Raw genomic sequence first — 22006 nt, 5'->3', positions numbered from 1 at the left:
CACCCATTCATGAATTCATGAATGGGTGAGTGAGAGCTGCCTCTGATTGGTGAGGCTGTGACCAATCAGAGGCAGCTCATTCAGCAGGCAGGGATTTTAAATCCCCGGCTGCTGAATACTACTCACAGCAGTTCAGGAGAACTGCCGGCGGCCGCCGCTGAACTCCGTCTGCCGGGACAAGGTGAGTATATTTTTTTTTTACTTTTTACACATTTCTGGATGAATTTCAGGGAAGGGCTTATATTTTTAAGTCCTTTCCGAAAATTCATCCCGCGCTCGCCGGCAACCCATTGCTTTCAATGGAGTCGGCTGTATTGCCGGCTCCATTAAATTCAATGGTCAGTGCTCGTTTAATCGAGTCGAGTACCGCGTGGTGCTCGTCTCGCGTAACGAGCATCTCAAGCACCCTAATACTCGAACGAGCATCAAGCTTGGACGAGTATGCTCGCTCATCTCTAGATGTAACCAATGGACACGAAGAAGGGTTAAATTGACCTATGAAAAATGTTGGATTGAAAATAGAGATGAGCGAGTATACTCGCTAAGGCTAACTACTCGAGCGAGTAGTGCCTTAGCCGAGTATCCTCCGGCTCATCTGTAAAGATTCAGCTGTCGGCGCGGGTGACAGGTGAGTTGCGGCGGTGAGCAGGGCGGAGCGGGGGGGGGGAGAGAGGGAGAGAGAGATCTCCCCACCATTACTCCCCGCTCTCCCCTGCCGCTCCCCCGAATCTTTAGAGACGAGCAGGAGGATACTCGGCTAAGGCACTACTCGCTCGAGTAGTTAGCCTTAGCGAGTATATTCGCTCATCTCTAATTGAAAACTAACCAATAAACTTGCATAGTTAATTGACCAATAATGTTGTGAAATCCCAATGTTGGGGGGGTATAAATAAAAGCCGCCTGACCCAGGTGGGGTGGGAATTCTTTGATGAATCCATAACTGTGTGGGCTCTGTCATTTAATTCCTCCATCATATGACGTACTGAAGTCTTGGTGTGAGCAGCCCTACTGCACGGGCCACCTGGAGTTCAGTCACAGGGTACACTCTGCTGTCCCTCAGCAGGCTATAGCCATAACATGGGTCATATGATGTCATTCACAAGGTACACTCAGCTTTCCCTAAACGGCCATATATTTTTGCCGCAACATTTTCTTCATCTGAACATCTCCGTGTAAATGATTCTTGTAATTGTGAGTCATGATAAATGTGCTGAACTCTTTGTGTAATAGATTATAATGAGTCCTGATGAATTCTATTGACATCTAAAGGATTCATCTGGTTTTTATTTTTCCCATACCATGCTATACTATACAAGCCATCAAATAGCAATAGAAATCAGAAGGAACAGACCCTAATGGTGCCCATAGACCTTCAATAGTTGTTTCCTCCAATTCCCCCATCACATGGATGCTCGGTTTAGGGGGAGGTAAACCACAGCCAGAGAACTCTGGGGGGGGGGGGGGTGTAATTTCCATGGGGTTCAAAAGGACCTGGCATTGAAATTGATTTTTCTTTCCCCTGATATCATCCTTTGGAGGAAAATTCATAGGCACCAAAACACACGTGGGAGTCCTCTGGCCCACTGAAATTATCCAGTTCAGTTAAATACAATTTAAGGGCTCATTGTTATGCGGTTTTACATTCGGCCATACGCGCTGAAAAATCACGTGAATGAAGAATAGTCATGATCAAGTCCTGATTTTATTTAGCATATTTTCGGCCATTCGCACGGGTGGTTGCAGCATTCCGGCAAAAAAACACGCTGTAGCGTGGATATTCCTTGATTGGAATGACTGCTAATGCTTTAATAGAACCAGCTGTCTTCTTTCCCCAACATTGGACATGAGTAAACTCCCTCCCCCTCCCTTTTTTTCAGCTCCCATAGCAGTGTATGGGCGCGTTCTGCTTTTTTTCGGCAAAAGATAGGTCAAGAGTCAAGACCTATCTTTTGATGAAGCGCATATAAATTTTGCTATTTTTCCCGATGCATTTTTACACACTCCTAAAAATCAGTGTGACTGAATACATTGGAATCCAGTGCTTCACATGGTCGCAATTTTTAGGCATTTTTGCATTCATTGGTATTATTTTCTATTGAGCAAATAGGAATCTATATTTGACAAGTGGAAATTAAAACCAATGACACTAAAAACAGAGAAAATACAGATCAATGATGAAACACTAATGGCATACGATTGTAATTGTAACACATCTGTATTATGTGACAATACGCTCACCTGAAAGTTGCCTAATATGCATGGGGGCCTTAATGCTAAGGCAAATAGAATCTAAATTTCAATCTCAAGAGTTCAGACTGTAAAAAGTACATTTGCGCCCTCTGTTTCGTATTTCATCAGCCTATCTCACTTAAAATACGAACGATAAGACATGCATTCTGTTACTTTCTACTTTAATAGTATTTTACTGTATGTCCTTTTGACTTTTTAATTAAGAGTTGGCAGGATAATCTTTACTTCTGCCATGCACCATTCTCATAGAGTAATACTGTAATGTACTGCGCAAGATAATTTTGTCTCCAAGTATTGAAAATTGTGAAACTCACATGTCAGAATGGTAACACTATCAAACCGTTTATTCATAGGAATCTTTTTTTTCTGCAGGAAATTAAAATTCCTTTTGTGAGCTTTGGATGAAAGAACTTCAAGAAACTTAATGGATATAATGAATCAGCTCTGAGACCACAAAAGCATTCACATAGAAGATGTTTCTGAAGAAGGAGCTTAGACTGTCTCAAAGCTCATGTATTACAGAACCTGTGCATGACTCTGTAAAAACTTCATAGGTTCTATAATACACAAGCTTACAAATAGTACAGCTCTCCCAGAATCTATGATCCGTCGTATGCCGCATTGCAAGTGCTAGGTAGAATGTTTAGCATTAAAATGAATAGAATTTTAACTACACAGTAGATATCAATAGGAACAAATATCTTAAAGGGATAATAAATAAAATTCATATTCATGTATTAGTATGTGTAATTTCTGTAAAATCTTTTTTACATGGAGTAGTTCTGAGCCCAGGTAGATTTTTACTATAGGGGCAATCATGGCGAGGTTGCTGAGCTAGGTGCCTCATTATTGTATGGAGGCAGGCGCGTAGCTAAAGGATCATGGGCCAGGGTGCAAAGGTTTATCTTGGGAGCCACCAACATCTCTTAACCCCTTAACGCAGACGCGTAACTTGAAGCTCCTGGGCCCCAATGCAAACCCTGTAACAGGACCCTTGATTCATAGTACTAGGTTCCCTATATGGAGAAGAGTGGCCTTATGAGCGCCCTAAGGCTCCTGTGACCAAGGGCAACTGCATCCCCTACCAATTATAAGGGTTGATTTATGAATATCTCTATATTCATAGGTAAATACAAGATTTATAGGTATTTTTACCTTTACAGGTACTGTAGTCATGCATGGTTTTATGCATACTACATAAAACATTATTGGGCACTGTAGGGCAGACTGCACATAGATTTGTGGAGTTGACTGCTTGCTTTCTATAACATTTAGTATTTTCTGGAGCGATTACTATAATTGTATTTTTTTATATATAGGAGATCCAATATCCATATTTCTGATTAAAAATAATATGTTTTCATATTTTTAGTGGAAACAACAACCTGAAACCAGTGCAGTAATTGTTAAAGAGGTTTGATCATTTCCAGGATTTTACATAATGATTATACAGTATTTACTGGATACATTCGAATTCTCTCTCAGTCTCCCTTATCTGATCTGTTTTTACTCTCTTCCTAGAATGATCTGTTATGTCTTTCTGTTTGTCCTTGTTTTAGGTCATTAATTTTTGAGAAACAGTAACAAGGCGGGGGGAGGGGGACAAGAATAAGAGAGATTAAGGCAGTATACTTTGCCAGGAATCACCTAAGAAACCATGGTGCAATGAAAAGGCACATTTTTCAGGCAGCTATTAATGTGGCTGGCATGTTAATTACATGGGTGCTCTTATGTCAATGGAGACTGCAGAATGAATGAGCAATGTGAAGAAGAGGGTGATGAGTGCTGTATGTGATAAGTAAGTACAAGGTTGTGGATAAGATATATGTAAAATAGTATAGTTTATATCAAGTTAGTTCTGATGAAAATATTTATCTAAAATGTCATTGTACTTAATGTGATTGACCCCCTTTTTAAAGGGTGAAACCTTGACATTTAGTTAAATATGTTGTGAGCAGGTTTTAAAACACTAAGGTAACTATACTAACTAACCACATACAAATACATGAAAATATGTGGATTTTGTCAGCTATCTTGTTAATTTAGTTTTTCTCCATTTGTATTAAAGAGGTTATCCCAAAATTAGACATGAACAAACTTTTTAAAAGTTCAGTTCGGCCACTATGGTGAATTTCATCAAAAAATTTGGTTCAGTCTGAATTAGTCTGAACCAAACCAGAAATTCATTACACCCCTAAAACAAGTATTAAACATTGTCTGAGGAGTGTGTGTGTGTGAGGGGTGGGGTTAGGGGGGATTCAATAGTTCTAGCTCAGTCGTTAGCACTATTGGCTGGGGTCATAGGTTCAAATCTAATCAAGGACAACATTTACATCCATCCCACTTCATTATAAGACATTGTATCCACCATTAGCTGGTTTGAAAGAGGAAAGTGCATTACCAGTGTACTGGCTTCCTTAGGAATCCCTTCAGATCTGTTGATTCTACTTGAGACCTATATTGGTCTGAGACCCTTTTCAATTACACTGATAACAAAGATGTTGCTACTGGGCGTAAAACATGTTATTTTCATGAAATAGAGTGCACTGAATCAGAATCTGAGGTCAAAATTTACCTAGGATGTCTACATCTAATGTTATAGGCCAACTATAGTTTGGTGACAGCTTGGTAGATGAGCCCACGCACTGATGGATGGCAACATTATAATTGCTGCACCATTACCTGCATCATGCCTTCCAGTGCCTCATGTGTAACACATCCTGGCAGCAGCGGGTTCCTGCATCATCTGGGAACATCTGGGCATGTCGTTAAGCTGATGTCAGCAGTTGCTATGCCTATATAATGCTAGATGGGCCAAGCATAAGCTTGTAATTGACAATACTGTTTTCTTATATTGATAGTATGTTTGGCTTAGCCTAAAGATGAGCAGGCAAAGCTGTTAACCATCTAGACAATGTTTGCTATATCTGTGGTAAATACACCACATGTGTTCAGCGGAAAAAAAATGACAAAAAGAATGGAGATTGCTTACAAGTACTATTGTGGGTGTAAAGTTGGAGATCAAGGCAAAAGATGGGCATCTCACATCTGCTGTACTGTGTGCTACTCTTGTCTCACACAGTGGCTCAATGGCAAGAGGAAGGCAATGCCTATGATTTGGTATGAACTGAAAGATCATCACTCACACTGCTATTTCTGCATGACTAATGTTGCTTGATTTTCAAAAAAGGACAAGTCAAAATTGTTTTTCCTGATTGTGAGTCTGTCCTGAAGCCAGTGCCACGTGACACTGAGAATACAGGGCCAATTCCGGCTGCATCTGTTGCTTCTCAAAGTGACAGTTCTGATGGGTATCATGAGGATGATGGTGCTGCTGATACACCAGAATCTGAACAGGGTAAGCCCCACCTGCTGAGCCAATCTGATATAGCTGATCTAGTGAGAGACCTGTCTCTATCAAAAGAGAAGTGTGAATTATTAGCCTACATGAATGGAATTTACTATAAAAATGTACAACCTTACAATTTTGTGATTGTCATGCAAAAGTATCATCATATTACAAGCTGGAAAATGACATTTGTTTTTGTACTAAAGGCCCACTTAGACACAACGATAATCGGTCAAAAGATGTCACTCAAGCGACTTTTCAAGATCAGTGATCACCTTGCGCTGCCAGCGGAGAATGCAGAAGACAAGCAGGGTATCCCCACTCCGAGCGCCCAGCTGTTATACAGCCGAACGCTCGGAACGGAGGATGCAGAAGACAAACGGGGTGTCCCCGCTTGTCTTCTGCATCCAGATGTTTTCTGCACGGAGCGCCCGACTGTTATACAGCTGAGCGCTCTGTGCCAGGCATGGAGAACAGAGCTGGACCGCTGTGTTCTTCATACCCAGCCTGTGATCAGGGAGCGGGATACAGCTGAAACAAAAGTATCAGCTGTATCCTGCTGTGAATTCCTGATAAGGCTCTTCGTTGTCTTTCAGCCTGCTGAAAGATGACGATGAGTGACAGGATAACGAAAACTGCATGATTTAATTGCAGTTACACACAACAATTATCACTCAAAAGACAGCTTTTGAGCGAATTTTGAGCGATAATCGTTGTGTCTAAATGGGCCTTAACACAGCAAAAAGTCAATCAGCAGCACAGACCTGATCCTGTATTAACCCTTTCCAATCCAATTTGTATCCTGGTTTTACTAGGGGGCTTACTCTTTTTCTACTGTTATGCAAGGGCGCTATCTGTTGGCTATAACCAGTACTGCATGAGATGACACGTTAGATAGGCTCTGACAGTAGAGAGACTGGCAATATACAGTAAGAGAACCCCGACGGACGTCTTCCAACATCAGAGCTGTACAGCCATAAATCATAATGTCTTCAGAGGTCAGACAGTGGATTGGAAAGGGTTAAGTGAGATGGATTCAATGCATAGCCCAAAAGAATCCAAACCGTGGATCCAAGTCAGTATCAGCAATAATGTAGAGAGAGCAGCATAAATGATGCAAAAAAAGTGCATCCTTTAATGTTTTTTGCACCATTTATGTTACCCGCTTTACAATATTGCTGATTTGCTTTTGTACTGATGTGAATGGCCTGATACTGGAGCTAGATTGCGACAATGTACCTGAGCAGTGGAGATTATTTATAGACTCTGGCAAAGCTACTCTGAAAGCTGTATTGCTACACAATAGCAACGGAAAGCCTTCTGTTCCCATTGCTCATGCTGTGGCAATGAAAGAGACATGCGAGTCAATGCAACTTCTTTTGAAGCTGATCAACTACTAAAATCATAATTTGTGGTGACCTGAATTTTGTGGCACTCCTGTTGGGTCTACAGTTGGGGTACACAAAACACATGTGCTTTCTGTGCCTATGGAACAGTCGTGATGAGAGCAATTATTACAAAGTGGAACCATGGTCATCCAGAGCTGAGCACACTGCTGGCAGATACAATGTGCTACATGCATTACAGTTTGATCCAATTAAAGTGTACCTTCCACCTTTTCACTTTAAGCTGAGCCTAGTGAAAAACTTTGTTGTGGCTATGGATCAAAATAGAAATGTTTCCAGTATCTGAAGGACAAGTTTGGAAAAACCAAAACAGAAGCCAAACTAAAAGCAGGGTCTTGAAATCTGCAAATTAATGCGTGATGACACATTCAGATCCAAATTGAGCGTGCTTTAACTCGTCACTTGGGATGCATTTGTGCTAGTTGTGCAAAACTTTCTTGGCAACCATCGGGCTGAAACCATGTTGAACTTGTAAGCAACATGTTAGCAGCGTATCAGCAACTTCGCTGCCGAATGTCGCTCAAAATTCATTTCTTACATTCTCATCTGTTTTTTCCCTACAAATTTGAGTGAAGTGAGTGATGAACATGGGGAAAGATTCCAACAGGATATTGCCACCATGCAAAAAAGATATCAAGGCCACTTCAACCCCAACATGAAGGGTGACCACTAGAGATGAACGAGCACCAAAGTGCTCGGGTGCTCGTTACTCGAGACGAAATTTTCGCGATGCTCGAGGGTTCGTTTCGAGTAACGAACCCCATTGAAGTCAATGGGTGACCCGAGCATTTTTGTATATCGCCGATGCTCGCTAAGGTTTCCATTTGTGAAAATCTGGGCAATTCAAGAAAGTGATGGGAACGACACAGAAACGGATAGGGGAGACGAGGGGCTACATGTTGGGCTGCATCTCAAGTTCCCAGGTCCCACTATTAAGCCACAATAGCGGCAAGAGTGGGCCCCCCCCCTCCCAACAATTTTTACTTCTGAAAAGCCCTCATTAGCAATGCATACCTTGGCTAAGCACCACACTACCTCCAACAAAGCACAATCACTGCCTGCATGACACTCCGCTGCCACTTCTCCTGGGTTACATGCTGCCCAAACCCCCCCCCCCCGCACGACCCAGTGTCCACAGCGCACAACAAATTGTCCCTGTGCAGCCTTCAGCTGCCCTCTTGTCACACCACCCTCATGTCTATTTAGAAGTGCGTCTGCCATGAGGAGGAACCGCAGGCACACACTGCAGAGGGTTGGCACGGCTAGGCAGCGACCCTCTTTAAAAGGGGCGGGGCGATAGCCCACAATGCTGTACAGAAGCAATGAGAAATCCAATCCTGTGCCATCTCCATCTGGAGCTGCACACGTGGGCATAGCAATGGGGAACCTATGTGCCACACACTATTCATTCTGTCAAGGGGTCTGCATGCCCCAGTCAGACCGCGTTTTTTTATAAATAGTCACAGGCAGGTACAACTCCGTAATGGGAATTCCGTGTGCACACACAGCATGGGTGGCTCCCTGGAACCCACCGGCTGTACATAAATGTATCCCATTGCAGTGCCCTGGACAGCAGAGCTAACGTCAGATTAAATGCAGGTGGGCTTTGGCCCACACTGCATGCCCCAACCTTACCGGGGTTTTTAATTCATAGACACAGGCAGGTAAAACTCCCTATTGTGAAGTCCCTGTGGACCCACAGCATGGGTGGCTCCCTGGAACCCACCGGCGGTACATAAATATATCCCATTGCAGTGCCCAGCACAGCTGAGGTAATGTCATGTTTAATGCAGGTGGGCTTCGGCCCACACTGCATGCCCCAGTCAGACTGGGGTTCTTTAGAAGTGGACACATGCAGTTACAACTCCGTGTGGACCGACAGCATGGGTGGGTGCCAGGAAGCCACCGGCGGTACATAAATACATCCCATTGCAGTGCCCAGCACAGCTGATGTAACGTCAGCTTTAATACAGGTGGGCAAAAAAATAATTGGATTACACTGTAGGCGAGGGCCCCAAAAAATTGGTGTACCAACAGTACTAATGTACCTCAGAAAAATTGCCCATGCCCAACCAAGAGGGCAGGTAAAACCCATTAATCGCTTTGGTTAATGTGGCTTAATTTGTAACTAGGCCTGGAGGCAGCCCAGTTAAAATAAAAATTGGTTCAGGTGCAAGTTTCAACGCTTTAATGAGCATTGAAACGTATAAAAATTGTTTACAAAAATTATATGACTGAGCCTTGTGGGCCTAAGAAAAATTGCCTGTTCGGCGTGATTACGTGAGGTTTCAGGAGGAGGAGCAGGAGGAGGAGGATGAATATAATACACAGATTGATGAAGCTAAAAGGTGCCCGTTTTTTATGGTGATAGAGAACGATGCTTCCATCCGCGGGTGCAGCCTACGTATTGTTTAGGTATCGCTGCTGTTCGCTGGTGGAGAAGAAAAGTCTGGGGAAATCCAGGCTTTGTTCATCTTTATGAGTGTAAGCCTGTCGGCACTGTCGGTTGACAGGCGGGTACGCTTATCCGTGATGATTCCCCCAGCCGCACTAAACACCCTCTCTGACAAGACGCTAGCCGCAGGACAAGCAAGCACCTCCAGGGCATAGAGCGCGAGTTCAGGCCACGTGTCCAGCTTCGACACCCAGTAGTTGTAGGGGGCAGAGGCGTCACGGAGGACGATTGTGCGATCGGCTACGTACTCCCTCACCATCCTTTTACAGTGCTCCCGCCGACTCAGCCTTGACTGGGGAGCAGTGACACAGTCTTGCTGGGGAGCCAGAAAGCTGTCAAAGGCCTTACAGAGTGTTCCCCTGCCTGTGCTGTACATGCTGCCTGATCTCCGCACCTCCCCTGCTACCTGGCCCTCGGAACTGCGCCTTCTGCCACTAGCGCTGTCGGATGGGAATTTTACCATCAGCTTGTCCGTCACGGTCCTGTGGTATAGCATCACTCTCTAACCCCTTTCCTCTTCGGGTATGAGAGTGGAAAGGTTCTCCTTATACCGTGGGTCGAGCAGTGTGTACACCCAGTAATCCATAGTGGACAGAATGCGTGTAACGCGAGGGTCACGAGAAAGGCATCCTAACATGAAGTCAGCCATGTGTGCCAGGGTACCTGTATGCAACACATGGCTGTCCTCACTAGGAAGATCACTTTCAGGATCCTCCTCCTCCTCCTCCTCCTCAGGCCATACACGCTGAAAGGATGACAGGCAAGCAGCATGGGTACCCTCAGCAGTGGGCCAAGCTGTCTCTTCCCCCTCCTCTTCATGCTCCTCCACCTCCTCCTCCTCCTCCTCCTCCTCAACGCGCTGATAAAGACAGGAGGGTGCTCTGACTATCCAGCGACATACTGTCTTCCCCCACCTCCGTTTCCGAGCGCAAAGCGTCTGCCTTTATGCTTTGCAGGGAACTTCTCAAGAGGCATAGCAGAGGAATGGTGACACTAATGATTGCAGCATCGACGCTCACCATCTGGGTAGAATCCTCAAAGTTTCCAAGGACCTGGCAGATGTCTGCCAACCAGGCCCACTCTTCTGTAAAGTATTGAGGAGGCTGACTCCCACTGCGCCGCCCATGTTGGAGTTGGTATTCCACTAAAGCTCTACGCTGCTCATAGAGCCTGGCCAACATGTGGAGCGTAGAGTTCCACCGTGTGGGCACATCGCACAGCAGTCGGTGCACTGGCAGATTAAACCGATGTTGCAGGGTGCGCAGGGTGGCAGCGTCCGTGTGGGACTTGCGGAAATGTGCGCAGAGCCGGCGCACCTTTCCGAGCAGGTCTGACAAGCGTGGGTAGCTTTTCAGAAAGCGCTGAACAACCAAATTAAAGACTTGGGCCAGGCATGGCACGTGCGTGAGGCTGCCGAGCTGCAGAGCAGCAACCAGGTTACGGCCGTTGTCACACACGACCATGCCCGGTTGGAGGCTCAGCGGCGCAAGCCAGCGGTCGGTCTGCTCTGTCAGACCCTGCAGCAGTTCGTGGGCTGTGTGCCTCTTCTCTCCTAAGCTGAGTAGTTTCAGCACGGCCTGCTGACGCTTGCCCACCGCTGTGCTGCCACGCGACACCGACTGCTGGCGACGTGCTGCTGCTGACACATCTTGATTGCGAGACAGAGGTTGCATAGGAGGAGGAGGGTGGTTTAGTGGAGGAAGCATACACCGCCGCAGATACCACCACCGAGCTGGGGCCCGCAATTCTGGGGGTGGGTAGGACGTGAGCGGTCCCAGGCTCTGACTCTGTCCCAGCCTCCACTAAATTCACCCAATATGCCATCAGGGAGATATAGTGGCCCTGCCCGCCTGTGCTTGTCCACGTGTCCGTTGTTAAGTAGACTTTGGCAGTAACCGCGTTGGTGAGGGCGCATACAATGTTGCGGGAGACGTGGTCGTGCAGGGCTAGGACGGCAAATCAGGAAAAGTAGTGGCGACTGGGAACCGAGTAGAGCGGGGCCGCCGCCGCCATCATGCTTTTGAAAGCCTCCGTTTCCACCAGCCTATACGGCAGCATCTCCAGGCTGATCAATTTGGCTATGTGCACTTTTAACGCTTGAGCATGCGGGTGCGTGGCGGCGTACTTGCACTTGCGCTCAAACACTTGCGCTAGTGACGGCTGGACGGTGTGCTGAGAGACATTGGTGGATGGGGCCGAGGACAGCGGAGGTGAGGGTTTGGGTGCAGGCCTGGAGACGGTAGTGCCTGTGTCCTGAGAGGGGGGTTGGATCTCAGTGGCAGGTTGGGGCACAGGGGGAGAGGCAGTGGTGCAAACCGGAGGCGGTGAACGGCCTTCGTCCCACCTTGTGGGGTGCTTGGCCATCAGATGTCTGCGCATGCTGGTGGTGGGGAGGCTGGTGGTGGTGGCTCCCCGACTGATCTTGGCACGACAAAGGTTGCACACCACTGTTCGTCGGTCGTCTGCACTCTCAGTGAAAAACTGCTAGACCTTTGAGCACCTCGGCCTCTGCAGGGTGGCATGGCGCGAGGGTGCACTTTGGGAAACAGTTGGTGGATTATTCGGTCTGGCCCTGCCTCTACCCCTGGCCACCGCACTGCCTCTTCCAACCTGCCCTGCTGCTGGCCTTGCCTCCCCCTCTGAAGACCTCTCCTCAGTAGGCTTAGCAAACCAGGTGGGGTCAGTCACCTCATCGTCCTGCTGCTCTTCCTCTGAATCCTCTGTGCGCTCCTCCCTCGGACTTACTCCAATTACTACTACCTGAGTGATAGACAACTGTGTCTCATCGTCATCGTCCTCCTCACCCACTGAAAGCTCTTGAGACAGTTGCCGGAAGTCCCCAGCCTCATCCCCCGGACCCCGGGAACTTTCCAAAGGTTGGGCATCGGTCACGACAAACTCCTCCGGTGGGAGAGGGACCATTTCTGCCCATTCTGGGCAGGGGCCTGAGAACAGTTCCTGGAAGTCTGCCTGCTCCTCAGAATGTGTCATTGTAATGGAGTGAGGAGGCTGGGAGGAAGGAGGAGCAGCAGCCAGAGGATTCAGAGTTGCAGCAGTGGACGGCGCAGAACTCTGGGTGGTCGATAGATTGCTGGATGCACTTTCTGCCATCCACGACAGGACCTGCTCATGCTGCTCATTTTCTAATAAAGGTCTACCGCGTGGACCCATTAATTGTGAGATGAATGTGGGGACGCCAGAAACGTGCCTTTCTCCTAATCCCGCAGCAGTCGGCTGCGATACACCTGGATCAGGAGCTCGGCCTGTGCCCACACCCTGACTTGGGCCTCCACGTCCTCGCCCGCGTCCACGTCCTCTAAGCCTACCCCTACCCCTCAGCATGGTGTATTACCAGTAGTGCAGAAACAGAACGCTGTAATTAAATGTGCCGCTTATTGGCCTGTGGTTGGAGGCTGACTTCGCTTATGGAACGCACAGCAGAGCCAGGAAAGAATTTTGCGCAAGCCTGCTGTAACACTTAGCTGGCTGCGTATTAATTAGGACTTCTACCCCCAGCAGAGACGCAGTACACTCAGGACGGTCACAGGCAGCCCAAATAGATTTTTTTGTCCCACATTTTTTGGGAAAAGCCCACTGCCTATATAGACAGTATATGTCTTTCACCTTTTTCACTGTCCCTGCCTCAGCACTACTGGCCCTATACTATGTAAAATTACTGCAGACTGTTTCCCTCTGGACAGGATGACAGCGGTGATGTAACGGGCAACGCAGAGCCAGGAAAGAATTCTGCGCAAGCCTGCTGTAACACTTAGCTGGCTGCGTATTAATTAGGACTACTACCCCCAGCAGACACGCAGTACACTCAGGACGGTCACAGGCAGCCCAAATAGATTTTTTTGTCCCAAATTTTTTTGGAAAAGCCCACTGCCTATATAGACAGTATATGTCTTTCACCTTTTTCACTGTCCCTGCCTCAGCACTACTGGCCCTATACTATGTAAAATTACTGCAGACTGAGGACACAATGCTCTGCACGGCCGATATACAAAAAAAAAAAAAAAAGTGCAACACTGCAAAAAGCAGCCTCAACAGTACTGCACACGGTCAGATGTGGCCCTAAGATGGACCGTTGGGGTTCTTGAAGCCTAAAATCACTCCTAACACTCTCCCTATAGCAGCTCCAGCATCAGCAGCACTTTCCCTGAGCTATGTCAGAATGCATCTGTGGCGAGCCGCGGGAGGGGCCGATTTATATACTCGGGTGACACCTAATCTCGCCAGCCACTCACTGCAGGGGGGTGGTATAGGGCTGGAACATCACAGGAGGAAGTTGTAATGCCTTCCCTGTCTTTCTATTGGCCAGAAAAGCGCGCTAACATCTCAGAGATGAAAGTGAAAGTAACTCGAACATCGCGTGGTGCTCGCCTCTAGTAACGAGCATCTCGAACATGCTAATACTCGAACGAGTATCAAACTCGGACGAGTACGTTCGCTCATCTCTAGCGACCACTGCTGGTTTCTGCAGCGGTCAACAACAGGCACTCACAAGCGCAAAAGCAAGTGCCTAAAGCACTTTAGGACAGTGTATGTGGATTGCGTAAAGACAAGTGAACTTTTAATTACATGTTTGTTGAACAAGTTTTTATAATCTCACAGTTTTGAAGTACAATATAGATATGTACAGTGGCTGGATAACCAACATAAAGTCAGTTTCTTGCATGTGTATGAATAGCCAATGACACAGTGTATAGCTTCAGACCCTGACATCCTAGGCAAAATCCGACTACAGATTTGGACTTTACACACTCAGTTTAGTATAGGACACATGAAATACCTCATGTAGCAGACATTTTTTTTCTGTGATGCAGTGTTATTGATGCCTTACAGTTAGAGATGAGCGAACGTACTCGTTAAGGGCGATTTCACAATCGAGCATCGCTATTTTCGAGTCCCTGACTACTCGGATGAAAAGAATTAGGGGGCGCCGGGGGTGAGCGGGGGGTTGCAGAGGGGAGTGGGGGGGGGGGGGGGAGAGAGAGCTCCCCCATGTTCCCCACTGCTACCTCCCGCTTCAACACGCCGCCCCCCGGCACCCCCGAATCTTTTCACCTGAGTAACCAAGTACTCAAAAATAGCAATGCTCAATTGCGAAATCGCCCTTAACGAGTACGTTCGCTCATCTCTACTTTTACATTGATGCAGGATCGTAAATCTACTTATTTTTAGGTTTTTGCTAAACTTCTTTCCCTATTCTATCAGCACCTTACATCACATAGCCTATTTTACAGGTATTGTACATGAAAACAACATGATACATTTGTCATTGTTGTTATAGATTGGGCAAATCTTCTATCACAGATTTCTTTAGAATCCACTAGTCCACATTAGTGAATTCTACAGGGATAAAATACAAAGCATGTTGTTTTATTTCCTGTCACAAAACAAGTTAGGATTCATTCAATGTAATCATCACCCTGCAGATATAAGAATTGTTCCTGTGACTGTAAGAACATAACAAACAGGACTGTGCTGCACAGTAACCCTTTAAATAAAAATATTAAATCACCTGTTAATAGGAAGAAGTCTATATTTTGTCTTGCAGTTGCTGAAAATGCAGGTTTCGCCACAATAAAAATAATGGCTAAGCAAAACCTCTTGAAATGTTTATGTATCAAACAGTGGGAGCCATAAATATGTTTGTTTGTAAGAGAAAGCAAATATAGGAACCATCTATGAAAATAATAACTAGCACTGTATAAAACTTTGTAAATATAAGAAGGATCAGCACAGAATAGTGATATACAAATCAGGACAAATGCAGAGCTCATAACTACATACTGTATGCATGAAGTATTAAATTCTACATTTGCCTCCTTCACACGAGCGTTATTTTGCATGCATCTGTGTTGTGCAAAAAGCAGCGCTGCACGAATGTGCAAAAAAACGCATTAACAAAACTATGTGCCTATTGAAAAAGTAGGCTGCATGCACCTCCGCAGTGTTTTTCGGGGAAGGGCTTTAAATATAAGCCCTTTCCTGAAAATCATTGCTAACATGTGTAAAAAAAAAAAAAATACATATATATATATATATATATATATATATATACTCACCTCTCCGCCGCTGTGGGGCTCAGGCATGTCTAGCTGCTTGTCTCCTTGCACTACTCTGAAGCTCTTTCAGCAGGCAGGGATTTAAAATCATTGCCTGCTGAAACGGCTGTGTCTGATTGGCTAAGCGCTCAGCTAATCACAGGCAGTGCTCAGCCATTCATTGAATTGATTGATTGGCTGAGCGCCTTGACCAATCACAGGCAGCACTTAGCTGTCATTCGATGAATGGCTGAGTGCTGCCTGTGATTGGTTGAGTGTTCAGCCAATCAGATACAGCCCTTTCAGCAGACAGGGATTTTAAATCCCCGCCTGCTGAAAGAACTTCACTACAGTGCCGGGGACCCAAGTGGCTAGATTCACCTGAGCCCCGACAGCTCCGGAGAGGTGAGTATTTTTTTTAAAAAATTTTTTACAGAAGCCAGGGATGATTTTTCAGGGAGGGGCTTATATTTAAAGCTCTTCCCTGAAAATCACTGCAGGGGTTGCCGGCGGCCAATTGCTTTCAATGGGGCTGATGGCAGCAGCAATGGCAGGACATCACGATCCTCTGTCACAGTTTTGGGTGGTTGTTGTAATTAGTTTTGGGTGGTTGTTGTTGCTTTTAACATTGTTGTAGTTGTAAACTTTTGCAAAAGGGTTAACAAAATCTGCCACTACAGTGCTTGTCAATAGAGATGAGCCGAGCCAATCTTCATTTCTCATAGGGCTTGGCATTAGGGTCCAGCGTTCATTAGCTTAGCTGTTAGAACTGTCACCTTTCAGACCTAGGATATTAAGGTCAAGTTCCATCAAGAAGAACATCCACATGGATTTTGAAAAGCTCCATAAAGATGTTGCCCTTGATCAGATTTGAACCTATACCTCCAGCAGTGCTGACAGCTAAGCAACTACACTTGTCTGCTCTTCTTCAGAGGTTAAAAACAGGAAGAATAAACACAAAGAGAACATAAAAACACCATCCAGATGTTGCCCTTACACAGATTTGAATATGGAACTCCAATACTGCAAGGCAGCAATCCTAACAATTTAGCCACCACACTTCTTTCTTCTCCAGAAATGGAGAAGAACAAGAATAAAGAACACAAAGAGATCATGCAAACTCCATGCAGATGTTGTCAATAATTAGCCGTGAATCTAGAACCCCAGTGCTACAAAGCCACTGTGCCACCAAGCTAGTACCTTCTCCTGCTTTTTCTTCTCTGAAGGAGAAGGAGAAAATAAGAAGGTGAATAGAGGAAGAAGAAGATCTTATTCTCCTTCATCTTCTACCCTTTCTCCTCCTCCTCCTTCTCCTTGATCTCTTCCTTCTTCTTCTTCTCCTCTGGAAAAGGAGAAAGATGAAAGAGGAAGAAAAAGAAAACAGAAGAACAAGCATGGTGGCTCAGTCATTAGCTCTGTTATCTTGCAGGGCTTGTGTCTTAGGCAAACATACTGTAAATATTTAATATTGTAAAATACAAAGTTTTTTAAAACAGTTAATTTTTTGAATGTGTGCAAAACATTAAGGCAACAGGTCATGTACTGTATATACAGTCTAGTATGTATGTGATCAGTCACCTTAATGTTGTTTTATAAGGTTTTTGTTTGCTGCATACACAATTATAGATAATCAAATGCCATTCCCTTCACAAAGAGCCAATGTCAAGTATAGATCTTGCTACTGAAACATCAGAAAATCAGACAATGCTAAAACTTGTGGGTGGTCACATCAAACTATTTTTATGCTAAGAACAAGAAAGTTCTATTAGTTTAAGATTAATGTTTTCATCTGTCAACTAATAATTCGAATTTGGAATTTCTTGTCTTTTAATCTGCAGATACAAAACTGACTTTATTTGAAATTAAGTGGATTAAGACAGAAATAAAATTGATGAAATTTTTACCCTGCTAAATGCCAATAAGAAGTCAAGCCTCCCGGAATGCCTCATGCAGTGCCGCAATTTCCAGTAAATGAGATGCTCCCATGCAAACACCAGCAGACTCAATCCCATTGCAACGAGGAGCATATAGAAGACACCTGCCATGTTGTCAATGTCCAGTTTGCTGCTCATAACTTCAATCTTGTCATTGTGACAAATCCCTGATAGCCATAGTCTTTCCAGCATCTCAATCTCATCTGTAGAGGGAAATACACAAAATATAACAATATGAATCATATGTACATTACAATAACCTCTTGTAATCAACGAAAAGCAGTATAAAGAGTTTCAGAAATAAATAATATCCTCCCAGTACACAATATGGTGCATTTTTTGAGAACTAGAGGTTATAGATAAAAAGAAATAACATTTTATTAAACCATAAAAATAAATAAATCAGTTGGCAATATAAAATTGAGATTGTTATGCATGTGGAAAAACTGTAGAAAGAAAGAGATTACTATTCTCTGTATGGGTCAGATAAAAACAGAGAACATTGAGTATTTGGGCAACTGATCCCAATAACGGAGATAGGCCTCCATTTGCCTTCTACCTCATGCAGAACATAGAGTTCAGCAATTGACCACAACCTGATACTGTCAACAGAGAAGAATTTCCTAGTTAACTAACATCTTTGACATAGCACAGTGCATATGAGCTCAGGGCTCAAGTATTATCACATAATTCCATAACAAACTCAGGTCTGCTGCATTGAAACTAATGACAATCAATGTGTATTCTCATGTGGCAAGTCATTTTTGATGAAAATGTTCATGTTTCTCATTGTGACTGTTTAACTGATTTGCTGATAGTTTAGAGAGCATGGCTTATATCAGACAGGCATAATACAGCTGATATGTATTATGACCACAATACGTAGACTCCTAACAGGCATAGTAAAGCTAACCTTGATCATCCAAAATTCCTGTAGGGTTAAGGTAATAAATAATAGTAAAAGTGGAAGAGATCTTTAATTCTTTATGGTTATACAGAGCACTCAGCTGATGGAGACATTTAAAGGGGTTTGCCAGGTAGTATTAGCTGGGAGTGCCAGGCTACCCTGTGGTCGGAGAGGAAGCCACTGCTCCAACCCATGTGTAGAGGCCAGGGCTCGTAATTGCAGGTGCAGCTCTTATTGAAATCAATGAGAGCTGCGCCTGTAATTACAAGTACAGCTCCCATTCATTTCAGTGAGAGCTGTGCCTGCAATTACGAGCATCGGCAACTACAAAGGAGTCGGAGCAGTGGCTTCTGCTCTGAACTCAGTGCAGCCCAGCAGTGAGAGTTGGCACTGGCTGAAAAACCTCTTTACGCCTGATATCTATCCTGGAGAAGACAGCCATGTTATATGTCTTTTCTTTACCCCGGCAGTTTAACATAAGGCACATGGTGGTTGCACATGGCCCTTAGCCACCAGTCAAGCAGCATTGGTCTAGAATGCTCAGGGTCCATTTTTAAACATGTATTAGAAGCCATAAACATTTTCTTTCTACTTCTTCAACTTTTCAGCATTTTTTACTTTCCTTTTACAATACCTTCACAGCAACATCTACACATCCAAGAGGATTCTTGTGAAAGGATTTATTTGTCAGGGACATCCCAGTACTAAGCAAATGGAAATGATAAACCGGTCTTGCACTGTGGCAAGTTTTATTATCTACGTGTCTCACATTACACTCGCACTCTCATGGAAGAATTACACATTTTAGCTAATTCTACTAATTTTTGTTTTTCTATTAAACATACTTCCATGTCCTTTACCCTGATTCATGTAGCAGGATTTCATTTAAAATGTGTTAAGAGAAATATTTTGTATCACTGCTACATTCCATTCCAATGTAGTTTATTACATCTTTGGGGAGCCGATGTTTCACTATTAGGATTGATCATTGCATTAAAAAACATGAGAAAGCTCTCAGACTACATAAAAACAGAAGATGCAGTAAGAAAAATACGAGCTTTTTGTTTTTCTCTGAGGAAATAGGTTACCACCGCTAGATTGCTACCCATACGGTAATTAATAAATAACAGTATGGTGTATGTTCCGCTCCATTGTAAAGACAGGGCTGAGGACAGAAATGGGAGTTTTTTTCTCATGTGGTAACCTTGAAGCTAAGGCCCCAAAATAACTGAAGATGATGTATAAATAGAGATGAGCGAGCACCAAAATGCTCGGGTGCTCGTTACTCGAGTCGAACTTTCAGTGATGCTCGAGAGTTCGTTTCGAGTAACGAACCCCATTGAAGTCAATGGGCGACTCGAGCATTTTTGTATATCGCCGATGCTCGCTAAGGTTTTCATTTGTGAAAATCTGGGAAGTTCAAGAAAGTGATGGGAACGACACAGAAACGGATAGGGCAGGCGAGGGGCTACATGTTGGGCTGCATCTCAAGTTCCCAGGTCCGACTATTAAGCCACAATAGTGGCAATAGTGAGACTCCCCCCCCCCCCCGCACTGTCAGCATAAAGATCGTTCTCCTCTGCCACAGCTGTAACAGCTGTGGCAGAGAAGAACGATGTTAGCCCATTGAATTCAATGGAGCCGGCAATACAGCTGGCTCCATTGAAAGCAATGGGCTGCCGGCGATCGCGGGATGAATTGTTGGGAACGCGGGATGAATTGTTGGGAAGGGCTTAAATATATAAGCCCTTCCCTGCAATTCATCCAGAAATGTGTAAAAATTAAAAAAATATATACTCACCTTGTCCCGGCAGAACGATGTTAGCCCATTAAATTCAATGGAGCCGGCAATACAGCTGGCTCCATTGAAAGCAATGGGCTGCCGGCGATCGCGGGATGAATTGTCGGGAAGGGGTTAAATATATAAGCCCTTCCCTGCAATTCATCCAGAAATGTGTAAAAATAAAAAATATATATATACTCACCTGGTCCCGGCAGACGGAGTTCAGCGCGGCCAGCGGCAGTCCTCCTGAACTGCCCTGAACAGCTGTGAGTAGTATTCAGCAGCCGGGGATTTAAAATCCCCGCCTGCTGAATGAGCTGCCTGTAATTGGTCACAGCCTGACCAATCAGAGGCAGATTCCACTCACACACCCATTCATGAATTTATGAATGGGTGAGTGACTGCTGCCTCTCATCTGATTAGTCCCGCTGAGCCAATCAGAGGCAGCAGTCACACACCCATTCATGAATTCATGAATGGGTGTGTGAGTGGAATCTGCCTCTGATTGGTCAGGCTGTGACCAATTAGAGGCAGCTCATTCAGCAGGCGGGGATTTTAAATCCCCGGCTGCTGAATACTACTCACAGCTGTTCAGAGCAGTTCAGGAAGACTGCCGCTGGCCGCGCTGAACTCCGTCTGCCGGGACCAGGTGAGTATATATATATATATTTTTTTTTACACATTTCTGGATGAATTGCAGGGAAGGGCTTATATATTTAACCCCTTCCCGACAATTCATCCCGTGCTCGCCGGCAGGCCATTGCTTTCAATGGAGCCGGCTGTATTGCCGGCTCCATTGAATTCAATGGTCAGTGCTCGTTTAATCGAGACGAGTACCGCGTGGTGCTCGTCTCGAGTAACGAGCATCTCGAGCACCCTAATACTCGAACGAGCATCAAGCTCGGACGAGTATGCTCGCTCATCTCTATGTATAAACTGATTGTTAGAAAAAAATCAAGCAGCTAGAAGAAGTTATTGGAATCAAATGAAACTTTCTATGTGTGATTGAAATGATGATATAAGTAAGCGATTACAATATCAGAGCAAAAGGATAATTTATTGTGGAAAACTGACCCCTTAAAGCGAGGTTCCAGAATCCTGATGGGCAATCTGAAGCTTGGATACAAGATGTGATACAGGCATAGAGTCATATAGGTTCTATATGGCATCTTGCAGCATATTGGTCTACATTTTCTGTAATTGAGCCTCTAGATCATGCAAACTTGTAGGCTATCAAAGTTGGCACCCAAGATGGTCTCATTCTTGTTATATTGGCAATAAATTTGGCGACCGAGCCACCCACGTAAGTGTAGCAATGTTGCGGAGACATTCCTGTGACAAACTGGCTGTATGCAGCCAAAAATTATCCTGCAGGATGTCCTGAACATATCGCTCAACTGTCATGTCCCACGTACCACTACTAGGGGTGTTCAACTGTTTTATGCTATGCCCCCCTAAAACTATCACACCAGCAGTGAGGCAGAGTGCCGCTTCACAGCAAAGGCAGTAGTAAGGCGCTCACCCCGAGGTCTCCTGACACAAACGCGGCCATTGTTAGTGCCCGAACTAAACCGGATTCATAGCTAAAGACAACGTGGTTCCACTCTGTAGAAGTTTAGTCTTATCGTTCATAACATCCGTGCAAATGGAGGCGACACTAGATGTCAAAGATAGTACATGTAATGGGTGCTGTGTGACTAAATGTCTTTCAGCCATGTGCCTGGAAATGGTTCCAACAAACACAGGGGCCTGTAATGATGGTGCCACCTGTCTCTGGATGGTGAAAACAAAACAATTGGAGCTGCTCATTTTTGTCAGATGATCCTCTCTACTGGTGGACTATCAAGGGCATCCTGAGCCACGTCTCCT

The 22006-nt window shown here is 44.9% G+C and overlaps 1 protein-coding gene across 1 annotated transcript in view; it reads right to left on the bottom strand.

Annotated features, from left to right (window-relative positions):
- The window catches only part of GRIN2D (glutamate ionotropic receptor NMDA type subunit 2D), a 335290-nt gene that overhangs the window by 5114 nt on the left and 308170 nt on the right, over positions 1-22006 (bottom strand). The window contains exon 12 of the mRNA XM_066607728.1: positions 17418-17650. Within this exon, the coding sequence (XP_066463825.1) occupies positions 17418-17650 (233 nt within the window). The remainder of the gene's footprint in view (positions 1-17417; positions 17651-22006) is intronic.

This window comes from Eleutherodactylus coqui, chromosome 6, assembly GCF_035609145.1.
Source record: "Eleutherodactylus coqui strain aEleCoq1 chromosome 6, aEleCoq1.hap1, whole genome shotgun sequence".
In the NCBI taxonomy this organism is placed as follows: Eukaryota; Metazoa; Chordata; class Amphibia; order Anura; family Eleutherodactylidae; genus Eleutherodactylus; species Eleutherodactylus coqui.
The sequence above is the reverse complement of the archived record's forward strand: the minus strand, read 5'-3'. Positions and strand labels throughout refer to the sequence as shown.